General features: G+C 37.7%; 1 protein-coding gene across 1 annotated transcript in view; it reads left to right on the forward strand.

Moving 5' to 3' along the window:
* Nucleotides 1–16,774, forward strand: part of LOC120896611 (allatostatin-A receptor-like) — a 67,614-nt gene that overhangs the window by 25,047 nt on the left and 25,793 nt on the right. Inside the window, exons 3-4 of the mRNA XM_040300854.1 lie at nucleotides 10,428–10,686; nucleotides 14,109–14,267. Of these exons, the coding sequence (XP_040156788.1) occupies nucleotides 10,428–10,686; nucleotides 14,109–14,267 (418 nt within the window). The remainder of the gene's footprint in view (nucleotides 1–10,427; nucleotides 10,687–14,108; nucleotides 14,268–16,774) is intronic.

A 16,774-nucleotide genomic window follows, 5' to 3' on the forward strand; every position in this document is an offset into this window, starting at 1 on the left:
TCATACTTGTTGTAAAACGATTCGGATTATTTTGAAGTGTTTGAAATAATATTTCCTTAATGTCCGCCTGCCCACTAACAGTATCTCTTTTCCAATATTCGTTCACTTCTTACACATTTTACCACATTTCCTTCTAACCAATAGAAGGTTTGTCGAGTAGGTGGGATTTGTTTCCATTTGGACAAAACAGAATCCGCTAGAAAATAAAACCTTTTTTCATGTCATATAAATTGTTATAGCCTCTTCATGGAAATGAATAATGCGTGGTAAGGCCAGTTGAAGTGTTGATTTATCATTCCGTTGAATAAATCATCAAACGTTTCTGCAGCGAAGCACATTATTGTACATCCATCCATTCCACTCCGTTTGGTACCCAATTATTGGAAAGCTTAAATGTGCAATAAAATTATGAGCAACTCTATGAAGGCAATAACAAAACCATTTATAAATGTATACAGATCGTACCCCTTGATGTTAACACATTAATGCCAAGGAATTATGTCTATTTGTTGCATCAATTATAAAAGATCTTTACAATCTTTTTTATAAATTATCCATCGATTAGATTTTGATATCGGATGTTGAACTAAAGAACATTCATGTGATGGAAAGCCGTTAGAGGATGACGTAGATGTTTTTGACATTTTTCAACATCATCACATTACGAGTGGGAAGCCAGTGCGAGTGGGCAGCGTTTTAAAAAGAACGTGTTTTGATGAGTTAACCACAACTTTGTGCGTGGCTGTGGCACTAAATGGAATTGAATTTCAAAAATGCCTGCTGGTATTTTCTCTAGTTTTCTTTTTCTTGGTCATCTATAGAAGAAGGTTCCAGTAACTTGAATCTTTTGCTAAAAAGGAAAAAAATGATGAAAATTATACAATCAATTTCAATTTAGTCACTGACTCAGATCATCTATCTCAGAAAATGCTTTTAATTTACATGATTAGGACTATATTGGGAGCTTAGCAATAGTAATGCTAATATTGAATTTTCACATCCTAAAATCCAACCAACACAAGAGTGTCCTAAAATCCACATCTATTCAAAACATTGATTTGAGATTCTGCTTATGAAATAATGTGAGATCAAAACACGTCCGGCTTTATCGTGTTTGTGTTTGCTTGATTGCGATATCTTTAAATCATGTGGCAAATCCTACGAACCTTTGTTATATTGCATATCATTTCTATTTTTTGTGGGATATCCATTCGTTCTAGGATAAGGGAATAGAAGGCAAACATGCGTTCTTATACAAAGAAATCCCAAGAAGGATACTAGCCTACGCAATTCAAAATGGATGATAAGAATAACAATAAGCTGTCACATTTGAACCTGCTCCCTGGGGACTAATGAGGATTACTGGGGATGATGGAGCAATACTTAATCTGGGTTTGGGAGTTATTGACCTATATTGGTTAAATGCATCATATTCTTCCCAGAAGCAAACCTACTACCATTAATAATAAATATTTTAATAGCTGATTGATTTATAAAATTATCTGTTTCACAACTTTTAATATAAGAATCGGACCAAATTTCATGGGTGAATTTATTATGGATTCATGTTCCTTAACGAACCATTTCAACCAGTTAGACGATTCGACGAAGATTGAAAACTAAAGCACCACCTCTATATAACCGCATTATCTGCTTAGTCTCTGAGTGTTATATTAAAACGGTCGCAGCCTCCAAAGGATGCTTAGCGAATCGACACTTGGCAACTGCCACAGCAGATCTAGTCATTAAATGCAGTGCTAAAATTTATGGCTGCTCCCTTTTTTTGGTTTACGACCCAAAACCAAAGCTCGCGATGGCTGTCTGGCCTTTGCTGGTGGTATCGAGCGGCCACTACCAATGGGAAAGGATGTGCTTGCTTCCAAGGTGATGGCGATCGAGTTTCCGAGGTAATGGAATTACTGCTCGGTAATTAAATATATTAAGTGTTGATTAATTAATTTACGCCTGCATGACCTTCGTTTCGGGACTAGTCCGGCCCGGGACCATGCGGTCCACCGGTTGAACGATGGTGAAGACGATAATGATGATGATTGTTGTTAGTGATGCGCGGTAAAGAACCGGGATGAAATTATGATAGTGTAATGTGATGAGCGGACATACGGTACATACTGTACATCGAACAACGTCGCGGTAGGTCAGTTTTTACTGACATGAGCCGAGGTGGAATAATACATCGATCGAACGGACTTTTCAGCACTTGATCGTCCAGGCGATCATAGAAACCTTTAGGAGGTTTCCCTTACTGGAAACGTTGGAGTTTAGAAGCCTTACCTTGGGTAGGGGGACATAACTAAACTCTTGAAATAAGTTGGAAGGCGAAGTATTAGGAAGCGTAACGTCCTATCTTGGCAGTCCGAACGAATCTGACTTGCCACGGTCGGAATTGGTTTTATTTATACTCAATAAGTTTCGTACATTTGGTTTTGGAATGTGTTTTTGTCCTAATTAAAGGTTATTGATATGAGGTGCAATTTATACATTCTATTGGAGTGAGGTGTCTGTCATTATGTGCCTATGCTGCGTTTTTAGTGTTTTTACGAAGGTTCTGAAGAGTATAAACTGTTCTAGCTAAAGAACGGGTGCGTTCGTCGATCTTTGCCTACACTGCGCTTTTAGCAATAAGTTGCTATGCGTTCTCTGTTTGTCCACTTTGCTGCAGAAACGCTTGAATTGCTTATGTTGCGCGTTTCGATTGTTTTCGATAAATGTGTCTCGATGGTTTGTTCTATGGACGGTATGGTTTGGGTATGTTGCTATGGTGTGGATTGATTTGCTGATGTAATGAATGTGTTGCAATAGTGTGATTTGGCTTTCCGAAGTGTGTTACAATGAGTCTATAGTTGATAGTGTGGTTTACAATAAGTTTTGTTTAGCAGATATGCTACACCTCCACCCTTTTTGAATAATGTACGATTGAGTTTATACAAAAGAGTGCATTATTCACTAAAAATGTTTTAATCTGTTTTTATGTACTGTTGTGGTTTTTCCTGTTTGATTGTGTTTTATAATGCAGTTCGTATTTGTAATTTCTACGACTGTAAATGGCCCTATATAAGCTGGATCTAATTTCCTTCTATTTTCTTTTGTTAAATAGACATAATCTCCTATTCGTATGTTTAATTTGTTTACATTTTCATTCAATTTTGCTTGACGTTGTAATTTTGGTTGAATAAGTTTTTGTTTTGCAATTTCATGTGATTTTTGTAATTTAAGCTTCATTTCATTGTAGTATTGTTCTATATTGTATAATGGCTCTACTTTTGTTCGATATAATTCTTGTGGTAAATTAGCTTGTCTTCCAAATATTAATTCAAAAGGTGTGAAATTAGTGGTGCTATGTACTGATGTGTTATAAACGAATTCGTAAAATTTAGTCCATTGATCCCAGTCATCATGATGCTCATTGGTATAACTTCGTAAATATTCATTTAAACTTCTATGGTTTCGCTCTAAAGATCCTATTGTTTGTGGATGATATGCTGCTGCAAATGTTTGTTTGATTTGTAATATTTTTGATATTTGTGCCAAAATTTCATTGTTATATTCGAGTCCTTGATCTGATCTCATTTCTAAAAAGTTTCCAAATGTAAGAATAAAATTTTCTACTAATGCTTTTGCTATAGTATTTGCTTCTTTGTTTGGAATCGGGATGATTATGATATATTTCGATAATTCGCATTGGATCGTAACTGCGTAACGATTATTATTTGCTGTTTTTGGTAAAGGGCCTACGGTATCAATCGTTATGATGTTAAAAGGTTTAGAGGGTGTTGTCGTCACAACAGTTTCCTCTTTAGTATGTTTTAAGATCTTATTAGTTGCGCATGCTTTACAACTTTTTACATACTTGATGATATCCGCTTTCATATTTTTCCATTTGAATTTATCCTTTATCTTACTATACAGCTTGAATTGTCCTATATGACCTCCAGATGGTGTTGTGTGGAAATTGGACAATATTTTGATCTGTTCTTCTGTATCTTCTACCAGTCTAGGTGGTGTAAATACGACGATGTGAACGTCTGTTATCATTTTGTTAATTATTTCTTTTATGGTCGACATTGAGTAAAATTCGAATAATCTGTCATTCGATGGAATTGCTAAATTCTTGTGATACTTTCTAGCGATTAGGCATGACTCATGCAGTACAAACTCTAGTGTTTGACTTTGCTTCGCAGAAGTTATGGGTATTTTAAATTTTCCCAGCGCTTTGTAATAATTGTGATTGTATATCACGAGCTCAATTAATTAATCTTTTTCGTTAATGTTTGATTTCATTTTCAACATTTTAGTAGTATCAGATGGCCTGTCTGTTTCATACATGTTTGTTGGATTATATTCTTCTATTATTTCTTCCTTTTTCTTTTTGTTTTCTTTGTTTTCTACAACGTTGTTTTTCTTTATCATAGCTCTAGTATTTACCATTAAAATAGGATTTTATATATCTGATTTATTTTTAGGAATTGATGCTTTAAGCTCATCAGAATCAGTTATAATTCTGGATAAAGCATCTGCTACTACGTTGGTTTTACCTGCTAAAAATTCTATTTTAAAATCAAATTCTTCTAAATCTAGTCTCATTCTTGTTAGTTTAGATGTTGGGTTTTTCATACCAAACAGGTATACTAATGGTCTATGATCTGTTTTTACGGTGAATTTTCTGCCGTATAGGTATGGTTTGAAATAATTGATTGCCCAGTGAATTGCTGTAAGTTCCTTTTCTATGATAGGCTTATTCTTTTCTCCTTGCGTGAAGCTTTTGCTTGCATACGCGATTGGGTGATCTTTTCCATCTGTTATTTGAGAAAGAACTGCTCCACATGCTACATCTGAAGCATCAGTTGTTAGTATGAATTCTTTAGTAAAATCCGGATACTTCAAGACTGCTGGAGACAAAAGGCTTTCTTTTAAACTATTAAATGCTTTTTGGCATTCATCTGTCCAAATAAACTTGACATTTTTCTTAATTAAGTTATTTAAAGGTTTAGCAATTTTTGCAAAATTCTGTACAAATTTCCGATAATAATTACAAAATGCAACAAATCTTCGTACTTCATCTGCATTTTTAGGTAAAGGGAAGTTTCTAATTGTTTCAAACTTAGAATCGTCTGGGTATATACCCTTATCTGTTATTTTATGACCTAGATAAGTAACTTCTGTTTTGAAAAATGAACATTTTTCTGGATTTAATTTTAAATTGTAAGACCTTAACCTATCAAAAACCTTAACTATGTTACTGATGTGCTGCCGTGCACTGCAGCCAGTAACGATTATATCGTCTATATATACAAATGCTAGCTCAGGAGTTAATCCTGCCATAGCGATAGCCATCATGCGTTGAAAGCTGTTGGGGCTAATGTTTAAACCGAACGGCATACGTTTAAATTGATAATGCCCTGATCCGGTTGAAAAAGCTGTAAATTTTCTTGAATCATTTTCTAAAGGTATTTGATGGAATCCTGACATGAGATCAAGGGTGCTAAAATATTTTGCTCTCCCTAGCTGATCTAATATTGTATCTATTCTTGGTAATGGAAATTTATCCGGTATAACCTTTTTGTTTAGCTGCCTGAAATCTACTACAAGTCTCCATTTTTTATTATCATCCGTTGATTTCTTTGGAACCAATAATATAGGTGAGTTATATGGGGAGACTGAGTGTTCAATTATGTCATTCTTAAGCATTTTGTCTACCTGATTTTGTATTTCATCAGCCTGTGAGTATATTTGTTTATAATTCGGTATATACGTAGGAATATTATCCTTTAATTCAATTTTCTGAGGGTAAAAGTTATTTGTAGTAATGGGATCATCCTCTACGCAAAATATATCGTTATATTCAGTTACGATTTTCTTCAAATTATAAATTTCTGTAGTGGGGATTTTATCCACTTTAATTTTTTGTAATAGTTTTTGCAATCTATCATTATTAATTTCTCCTACTTTGTTATTCACTTGTTTCACTTCATAATTTGCTAATGGTTCTGTAATGGGTTTAAATTCTGCGTTTGTTATGTAAATATTTCTCTGCCTTGTATTGATGAATTTAATTAACTGATTATCCTTTGAAATAATAGTGCTGCCACAGAATACTCCTGGTTGAATTTCTTGTGCGAAGACTATAGTATCCTCTGTAATGTTTGGAAGATATACTTTACGTACCACTTCACTTCTGATTGGCAAAATAAATCCTTTTCCATCATCTTCTTCAATGTTATGCTGAATTTCTTCTCCCTGACACGTGAATGTAAGCATTTCCAAATGATAATTAATTGAACATCTGTATAATTTGTAAAAGTCTCTGCCTAATATACCATCTGCTCCTATGTTGAATTCATCTGGAACTAATACAAAATCGTGTTCCAATTCTAGATTGTTGAAATATATAGTGCATGTTGTACTTCCTTTTGAATAAATTGGTGTGTTAGATATCCCTGTTAATGATATTGAGTCTGAACGTATTGGGCCATGATTTTTCTTTAACTTGCTTGCTTTAAATAAAGAAATTGATGCTCCTGTATCAACTAGTAATATTGATGTTTCATTATTTGCAATGCTCAATCTAATCTTTATATAATCAACTCCATTTAGCTCTAATGAGTAAATTGATCTAAGGTTTGAGTTGACTCCTGTTGGTCTAAAAAATTGTTTTCCTCCACTTCCTGTATCTGAGCTGTAGTATGGTATATGTTTCGTTGTTGTTGCCCTGTTTCTCCATTTGTTATTGGCCTAAGGTTTTTGTTTGGTCTGTTCTGATTACCATTGAAGTTGGAGTTGTATCTTTCATTATTGTATCCCTGAATAAATCTGTTGTTATAGCGAATATTGTTTCGCAGATTGTTGTTGTAGCTGCTATTGTTATTATTGCGATTGTTGAAGTTGTTATTATTTCTGTTATTATAGTAGTTTCGGTATGGTTGGTTTGTATTTGGACCATAGTTGTTTTGATTGTTCCTATTCTGGTTACCTTGGTTTCTAGGATAGTATCTATTGTAGCGTTGTGTATTTATGTTAAGGACATTAGTAGTTCTGTTTGTTTCTTCACTTTCATTCTCCATTACTTTCTGTGTTGCATCGGTTATTGTCGCAAAAGTACCTGCCTTCAACAGTATTTTAGTTTCAGAGTTTGCTACCTTTTCTTTAAGTGTGTCGATACCTGTTTTTATTGCCATATCGTTAGCTATTTTTTCTGGAATTCCTTGTTTAAGATAAATTACTTTCAGTTTCTCTGAAAGTAGTTCGACCTCATTGCAAATTGATTGTGCATCCCTTGTTTTTATGGATTTTAGTTTGGCTATTACTTTATCAGGTGTTGTTTTATCTTCACATCTTCTCTTTATATCATTGATTAATTCATTAAAAGTCGTTATATTGCTAGGTAACCCTATTCTAGCCTTACCAGTCAGTCTGGTTCTTATGAATTTTACGAGCATTTCTTCATGGTTTGGATTTAACTCGAACAATAGCGTGGAAGCGTCCTCAAATGCATTAAAGGTATCGGGTGACCCGTCATATGTGGGTACAAGACCTGTGGCTGTTTTAATATCAAAATTAGCCATTTTAATTTTTTTATGCAGCTTTAGTAAGACAAATATGATCTGAGCTAAGAGTTTAAATGATAATCTACTGGTTGTTAACAGTGTTAAATTGATATTTTTATCCTCTGAGCTATTTGTAGAAAAATCAGATGACTTGTTACGTGAATCGTCGTTGGTTTTTGATGTGCTCATAGCAATGATATTTTGTATTAATGCATTAGAAATTTTGCTAAATTCTAATAGTTTGTTAAAAGTATATTTGTATCTATTTTTTTCGATGTCATTTTGAATTTCTTTAAATGTTTCTTCAGCTTTAATTCTTAGTTGTGTTCTTGTACAAGTTCTTTGATTAGGATCCTGTATTTTTTTAAATATATATTTCAAAATTTCGATTTTATCGCTTATAGTAATCATTCCTTTTTCATATTGTTTTCAATTACTTCCTATTTCCTATTTCCTAGCTTTTAAAACCCATTTGACCATATTTTAAAGTTACAGTACCTTAATGGAATATGCGACGTGCATTTTGTTGCTGCTGATTCTACGCTGTATTTATACTGGTGCTTGCAGTTTAATCGGTGCTTGGTGTGAATTTCCACGATGTCATCAGTTGTCGCTCGATGTCTTGTCGGGGTTGGGACACTTGTTCATTCTCGTCTGCCAATCCAGATTGGGCAGTGGGCTCGCCTTGTCTTTTCGTCTTCCACGTTGGGAACGATTGTTCCATTCAATCACGCTGATCACAACTTGTTTTGCACTGCACTTTATTATTCCATATCACTTGCTCCAAGAATCGTATAGATTGCTACACTGTACTGTGCTGAACTGGGGTTGTTGTTAAAAGTTAGCATTTTTTTTTTCTATAGTTTCCCATTTCAAGGTTACTCTACTAGGTAAACCGATCGCATAAGCGTTAATACGTTTTTACACATTTAGGTAGGTTCTCACAACACTGTGTACGGTTAATGTTTGTTCGTCAATTAAACATTCATTTCGCACTTACACTGCACTAAATGTTTTTATTTTTCATTCTGCACTGTACGAAACTTGCTTGTAGCTGTTCTTTCATCGTTATTGCTTTTGTTTACATATGGTTTACTTGCCCCAGCTGCGTTGATGAATGTTCCGTAAAAAAAATTGCACATTTGACACTTTTTTTTCACTTTCCGCCGAATGCCGGTTATGGTCACAATACTTTTGGTTCGTCACACGACACTTTAGCTTTACGTTACCGTTGTACGTATCACATTTTACTTGAAATAATTTGCTTACACTTCTGCCTGTCGATTGCAGATTAAGGTCACGGTCGCCATGTAATATGATGAGCGGACATACGGTACATACTGTACATCGAACAACGTCGCGGTAGGTCAGTTTTTACTGACATGAGCCGAGGTGGAATAATACATCGATCGAACGGACTTTTCAGCACTTGATCGTCCAGGCGATCATAGAAACCTTTAGGAGGTTTCCCTTACTGGAAACGTTGGAGTTTAGAAGCCTTACCTTGGGTAGGGGGACATAACTAAACTCTTGAAATAAGTTGGAAGGCGAAGTATTAGGAAGCGTAACGTCCTATCTTGGCAGTCCGAACGAATCTGACTTGCCACGGTCGGAATTGGTTTTATTTATACTCAATAAGTTTCGTACATTTGGTTTTGGAATGTGTTTTTGTCCTAATTAAAGGTTATTGATATGAGGTGCAATTTATACATTCTATTGGAGTGAGGTGTCTGTCATTATGTGCCTATGCTGCGTTTTTAGTGTTTTTACGAAGGTTCTGAAGAGTATAAACTGTTCTAGCTAAAGAACGGGTGCGTTCGTCGATCTTTGCCTACACTGCGCTTTTAGCAATAAGTTGCTATGCGTTCTCTGTTTGTCCACTTTGCTGCAGAAACGCTTGAATTGCTTATGTTGCGCGTTTCGATTGTTTTCGATAAATGTGTCTCGATGGTTTGTTCTATGGACGGTATGGTCTGGGTATGTTGCTATGGTGTGGATTGATTTGCTGATGTAATGAATGTGTTGCAATAGTGTGATTTGGCTTTCCGAAGTGTGTTACAATGAGTCTATAGTTGATAGTGTGGTTTACAATAAGTTTTGTTTAGCAGATATGCTACAATAGTGTCAGCGCGTAACCATGCAGGATGGAATTGAGAAATGATATCTGACGGGATAGAAGGATAAGCCCATACCCAATGACACGCTGGAAGGGAAGAAAAGGGAACAAAACACTGTGAAACACCCTGGGGCAAACATACACTACCTACGTGACTGGAATGTATGCGCCCAAAATAGTGTGCCACTTCAAATAATAATGTTTATTTCGTGCAATACGCCATCAGTTAGATTGAACGCAAAGAAGAAAGGAGTAAACCACAGAAAAAGGTTGAGAGAAATCGAAAACCGAAACAATGTATGGTTACCAAACACAGCTGAGGTCATCTTAGGAAACACGTTGGCAGTGTCAATTCCTTTTTCCAAACGAATTTGCAAGGTTGCAGTTTCATCATCCTTTACAAGAAAGCAACAGTCATCGTGTCGATCGCGTGGGCTAAACAAAGGAAAAAGCTCACAAAAAAGCACTCACTCGTACGGGTTCAGCTGAGTCAATTGTATTTCAATTCTATTTATGGAAATTTGTACTCTAGAGCACATAGAGCACTTTTTATGAGATGTACAGACCACATAAAAACAATGCATAAACAATGTCGCCGGTGGGAAGGTAATAGCTCACTTAAAATGATTCGTGTGGCATTGCCAAGAAACATATCGAATGATGGCGCTTTCTTAGATATGTGATACAAAATCAGGGTTATGCTTATTTCCATCGTTTCACCTTTTCTATTTGCAATTTTTCCATTGCAGAAATTCAAATACCACGACCGGGAGATACATGCGTCTTCCTCGAAAAGGATCCTGGGCCGCCTTCCACATCGCGTTCTTCCTTAGCTCATACGTGGTCCCGCTCATACTGATCAGCGTCCTGTACATGTGGATGCTGCCCCGGCTGTGGCGAAGTTCGGTCGGCGGTCGTTCGGCCGAATCGAAGAAGGGCAAAAAGCGCGTTACCCGGCTGGCGGTGATTGTGGTGGCAGCGTTTGCTTCATTATGGTTTCCCATACAGGTAAGTGTAGGCGATTGACGCGAGGGCCGAGATGGACGTGGAGAGGGGTTTCAATTGTGTGGAGGTTGCCATGGCATTAGAGCATTTTGGGGTGGAAGGAAGTATCATGGTGGTGGCAATAGAAACACAAACACTCATACAAAGTGTTGAACAATGGAGTGAAAGCAGGCAAAGGAAGTGCCTTTGGTAAAGATTTTACTTGCCAGCAGCTACCACGTTAATGTCTACGAAAATGAAGCCACGAGAAAGTATTGGATGTGGAACGGTAAGAAGGTTTATTTGCAATTGATAAAATGGTTCCGTACAATGTCGAGTAAAATTTCCAACCAATGCTGTCACAAACAGTTCAGGTGATAGGAAACGAAACAAGGAAACATGGCTGTGGAATCGAGTGGCCTTGAATAATTTCTATAAGTTGTAGGCGAGTCTCCATCCGATGTATGGTTGAACTGAACTGGGCCATTAGGAGGTTGAACATTTTACTTGCAAGCAATCAACAATTCACGAATGTCTCTGGCTTATGCATCGCACTATTTTGAATTGGGCGGGAAATTGTGCCGCACTGAAAACTGGGGAAAAATGGTAGGTTTTAAGCATTACAATACAATCACAATGCGATGTGAAATTTTGGAAAATAGCTTAATGTTTGCAGGTTTTTTTTTGTTTGGGACTGTTCATATTTACCTAGATCTGCATGTGTTTCTGCTGCCAAGCGTAGATGTTCATGAATATGATGCATGCAGCGTATACACACTCTCCGTGCTGTTGCTTGCCTAGCTGATCATGTGAAACGACAGCATGACATGGTTCTTTAAAATTCATTCTGTGAACCAATTCAAGCACGCCGGCAATTCGTATCATCATTCCAATGGCCTTTTCCTTGCAGCTATATCCATAAACCAGAACAACCGGCTTTGGGTCATGAACATGGTTGAAACCCAACAAAAAACTACCCCATAAAATGGCTGGCATCGTTGCTCGATCGTACAGGACGCCGTAATTTCCCCCCTCACCCACTACCGAGTGTACCTAAACCCAAGCGAATGGAACGAAACATTTTTGAGCCCATCGTTTAATGTGCTGCTTTTACAAACATTATCGAAACGAGGAGCGTCACCACTACCATTGGTGGTCTCGAGTAATAGCACCGCAATGTAATTGCTCAATAGCATACATCGCTGTGTATTTATGTGTGTGGGTCAGTGGTGTAGGATACTAAAACGGTAGGCCGTATCAGGAACCGGTATGCGTTCTTCATTCCATAGCTGACCAGTCGGGTCGGCTCAACCTTTGGGACGTACCATTTCCCAGTATTTGATGCTTGCATACCCTAACCCGTCTCTGATCCTCTGGCCGTTGGTCAGTTGTTCCGAAACGCGTACGCAATGTGTTTAATAAATTGTAGCAAATCAAATCAAGGGATCCTTAGCGTGACGGTGCGCATCAGATCAGGGTGGCGTGATTGATGGATGACCCAAAATGCTGACAAGCGGACTGTGCTGGCATGCGTATGAACTGACCCCGATTGCATTTGATTGATACTGCTCAGTGGGCGAGATTATGCGAGTGAAAAAAGGATACAAAATTCATAATCATTCAGCAGAGGTTCGGTGAATTGTGTAACCGATTGTTGTCTGCATTATTAATGGTATATAAAGGGATTTACTTGTGTTTAATTGAATGATTTACCGACCGTGGCTGAAGGGGTGAATATTTCTGCTTCACAAATAGAAATGCAACTACAAACGTTGATCAATTGCACATGCCGATGTAAACGCCCTTTGGTCGTCGAATTAAAGTACATTTCAGTGGCACACGTGTTGATATTTCCTGGAGCACAATTCATTTGAATTCTTGTTAAATCGCTTGGAATAAAACGACGAAGGTTCATTTTGATAAAGGAATCATAAAAGTAGCTTTTAACCGTTGGTAACCGCAACGTTTAGCTAAATCATTACAAATCGGTGCCAAGAGCTGCTAAGCTTTACGCAATTGGCTAATGCTCTGCAACAAATGTTTTCTTATCCTAGCATAATTTACACACTTTCGATTGAAATACTCCTAGAACAGCCAGATGTATTGTATGTTCTGGCTCGCCACTGTGCTGCAAATAACTTGTGGACAAATTTGATTTCGACTATGCACAACCAATCTACCACACAATGAAATGGTACGTACTCGCTGGATTTGCTGTGACCAAAGTAAACTAATGGATGGAAACCCCCGTGAAACGTTGTTCCGTTTTCTTTTCGGTTTTGGTACCATCGGGATTATCACCACTATCCAAACTGCAGCTCCGAAACAACCCCGTGGCCCATTGCGTATAATATCATAGCACGGAAGAGCACGAGAGATCCATTAACAGCTTTGCAAAATGGGCAAAATAATCTGCATACGGTTGTGTGTGGTTATGGTTGTTGGGTTTAGAGGCCAAGAGCCTGCATTCAGTATTTATGTATTTCATTCCATTCCATTCTACCAACCAGCCAAATATTGCACTTTGAACTATTTCTGTGCGAGGAACGAATCAATTTAGCTTAGATGAAAACAGCATGTGCATAGCTTTGGTTATTTGGTGCATAGCTGGGCGGACAATAACCTTTTTTGACCAGTTTTCGACAGTCACTACCAAAATCAGGTCATGAAGGCTGACGAATCAAGTGTGTGCAAGATAAACATGTGAAAAAGATCCTCAGAATATTGTAGAATGCTTATTAATATTAATTATACACATTCAGTGTCTACTCCGCTTTAAAATTGCAGCTATCAGCTGCTTTAATGCAACCCATTTAATTTCGTTTGCATACTGTAGATTAGCACGACGTTATGCGTGTGTCATGAGAGTGTGTTGTTCGTCTGGCAAACCAATTGCCGTTGAGTACACGTGCCATGCTACATAGTAAAGCGGCAATCCCAGCTCGTCATAAGCAGTGCTCGACATGGGGGACTTCACTCTACCGTACCAGAGTACATTATCCCAATTTCAATGTTATGCTTCGAAGGAACGAGATGCATCGGACACCATGTAAAAAGGGGGTCAACATGTTACTGCACATCACGCTGTAAATTCAATCGCATTAAAATGATAATTGCTTTGCAGCTTCCACTAAGGACAGTTGAAGTAGTTCGGAGTGTTATTTTATGGACGTTGGTTTGCTTTTGATAACGCAACACAACTGTTTGCAGATGGTAATTTGTCCACAAGGCGGACGTACCAAGCGCATGGCTGTTCGCTTTCAGTTGTTATCGTGTGATGTTCAGCATCAGTTGGAAGTGGAATTGAGAAGCTTTGAAACATCTTTTACGATACTCCTTATTTCTGTGCAATGCTCCACGTTGCGTCATATGGGAAGACAAGTTCTCTGTTAAAGGATCTGACTTTCTTTTCATTAATTTTCTCTCATTCTATTTCATGTTTTCAGGTCATCCTGGTCCTAAAGAGTGTGGACGTCTTTAAACCAGACACGCATTTTAAAATTTCACTACAAATCGTCTCGCACGTGCTGGCATACACGAGCTCCTGCATAAACCCGCTGCTGTACGCGTTCCTTTCCGAAAACTTTCGGAAAGCATTCCGTAAGGTAGGTTTACATGTAAGGTACCTCCTGAGGTTAATGTGGTAATTTTTTGTTGGTTCCTGCTATCGATCAGATTTGTTCAGTTGGTTCCTCTTCGCATTAGACACAGGGAATAGGGAGCTGTGGTGTTTTCATCGTTATTTTCATCGTCTGTGGTTTAGTTATCGTGACTAGTCATCTCACCGCGGGGAGCCATTTGTTATTCCATTATGTTTTGTTGGGTAAGATTGCGGTATCAGCGTTGGCGAGCTGTGAGAAATTGTATCGTTTCGCTCTCTCCCCCGATTGGATGAAACAATGTTCGCTTAGACTGTGGTTTATGGTTTGCGGTTGTTCTCATCTTCACTTGCTAAGGATCTCCTTGGGCGCGGTGCTTTATCCTATTCCTTTTCCCCACCAAACATGTCACGGTACATCCTATTTTTTCCTTTAAAAAATGCATTCCAAGATAAGCCAAAACCGTAAACGGTGACAATGTTTTGGGGTATTTTCTTTTAACAAGAGATATCATGGAGAATATACAATATTTTTACTGTGTCAATATAGACAATCGTGTTCACGTTACATTGCTTCTTGGAACGTTTGTTGACAACACATTTGAGCCTCCGTGAAATGTAAGTTTATTTTGCAATAGGGTTTTGATTTTTTGTACTTCGGGGCAAAAAGTGTCTAGAATCTACATTCCACTCCCACAGTATTGCTGCATGAATTGTTACTTCGAAACTCGTCATCATCATCGCGAATCATCGAAACTCGTACAAACAATAATTTTGTTATGTACTGTTGGTTAAATAGCTTCACATTGTTCGCTTTGGAATTTGTTTAATTGAGCACAATATACCAGTACGGGGAGAAGAGTCTTGTAGATCCTGAACAAAAGTTATTTTATAGGGTTGTTTGTAATTGAATGCTTGAAAACCAAATCTACAGAATATAAATTACTCGCCCTAGGATATTGACGGCTGAATGGATCCTACACTGTTTGGAATGTTACGTACCGAAGATTTTATTTACTCATTTTCAGTTCAAAGAATTTTTTTCAATGGATAAAACATCTTTTTCTTGTGAAAGTTGATCTTTGAGATGTTCGAGCATGGTACAAATAAATAACAAAGATGAAAATTTTTACGCACACGCATGTTGGTAACAATTGCTTATATTTCATAAGGAACTCGAACCTGGTGCCCTATTTATGCTACAACCTGTACCATTCTGAACCTAAGAGATGAACTGCAATTGGCAAAAAAACATCTTCATCAACCAACGGCATCAAACATTCAAGTAAAATCATTCCCATGTTTCCCTTTTTCTGCCATTAAACCTGTGTCCTTTTCCAAAGCAACTACTGTGACATTCGAGGAAGACGGGTAAAGTTTGGTAACGTGTTTTTGCCTTCGTGTGATGAGTGTGTTTTCCGGTTGACGTGACCGGAAACAGAATTGATTTTCATCGATACAACTGGACCACCGAGGCTGGGGAGAGGGCCGATCGTTCGGGGCTAATTTGCATTTTGCAGCTTTTGCAGTTGGATGGAGCCTGTGTCAACACATGGCTTACGGGTTGTATTTTATTGGTCTTTTGGCCTGCAGAGGGTCGTAAAGCGTGACGATTGCTTCAAGGAGAAAGTAATCAACCTGATCTTTGTGACAGGAATGAAATGTTACATTAGCTGATAAGACACAAACCGTATCAAATGGAGCTGACAACGCAAACACGATAGTTTTCAACAGTGAACAAAGAGTTTTGAATAGCATCTGCAACACAGTAGAGGATGATTTTTTTGTGAAATTTACTTTAAAAAGAAAGAATAAACATACTAATGCCTAATAGCCGTTGTGCCGTTCTAGGCGTATATTCAGATTCACTAGAACTTGAGGCAAGATTAAATTTACGGTGAATTCCAATCATGTTTGCATCCGACACGGTTACCGCGAACTGTTGACTGTTGTGTTTGAATGTCAAATTGCGGAAATTGCAGTGCCTGACAGTCGGCTGACAGAAGAATCGCAACGTATGTCGAATGAAATTATGTTGCTTTCGTTCGTAGAAATGTGGACTGATGTTCATTGAACGGCTTTTCAGAACAATTGCCGGCTTAGAGCTCCCTGCTGAGAGTGGAACATGTGAAAAGCGGTAGTTTGTTTCATACAAGAATAGAGCGGACGCATTTGCAGTGTGTTCCCAGGCTCTTGGTGATTTCATTTCCGGTCTTGTTGTGTTAGGTGACATTCTGATTACGTATGCTCATGGCAGTTCGCATCGATGAACGGCATCTGATCTCAATCATATTATGTTTGGACTTATCCGCACTGGGTTTGCTCTGTATTGTTCATCTCTGCACCGTATACGGCTCAACTCATTCCTATCAACCTTTCGCTTCCCTCCACAGCCTGTCTATCTTTTCAAACCGTATTGCACTTTTAAGTTTAGAAACAAAACAAACTAACCTGCCATTGATAATGTGCAGCAGTGAAGAAGCAATTTTATTTCCTCTTCATTACTTGGTTTTA

This window comes from Anopheles arabiensis, chromosome 2 (assembly GCF_016920715.1).
Source record: "Anopheles arabiensis isolate DONGOLA chromosome 2, AaraD3, whole genome shotgun sequence".
In the NCBI taxonomy this organism is placed as follows: Eukaryota; Metazoa; Arthropoda; class Insecta; order Diptera; family Culicidae; genus Anopheles; species Anopheles arabiensis.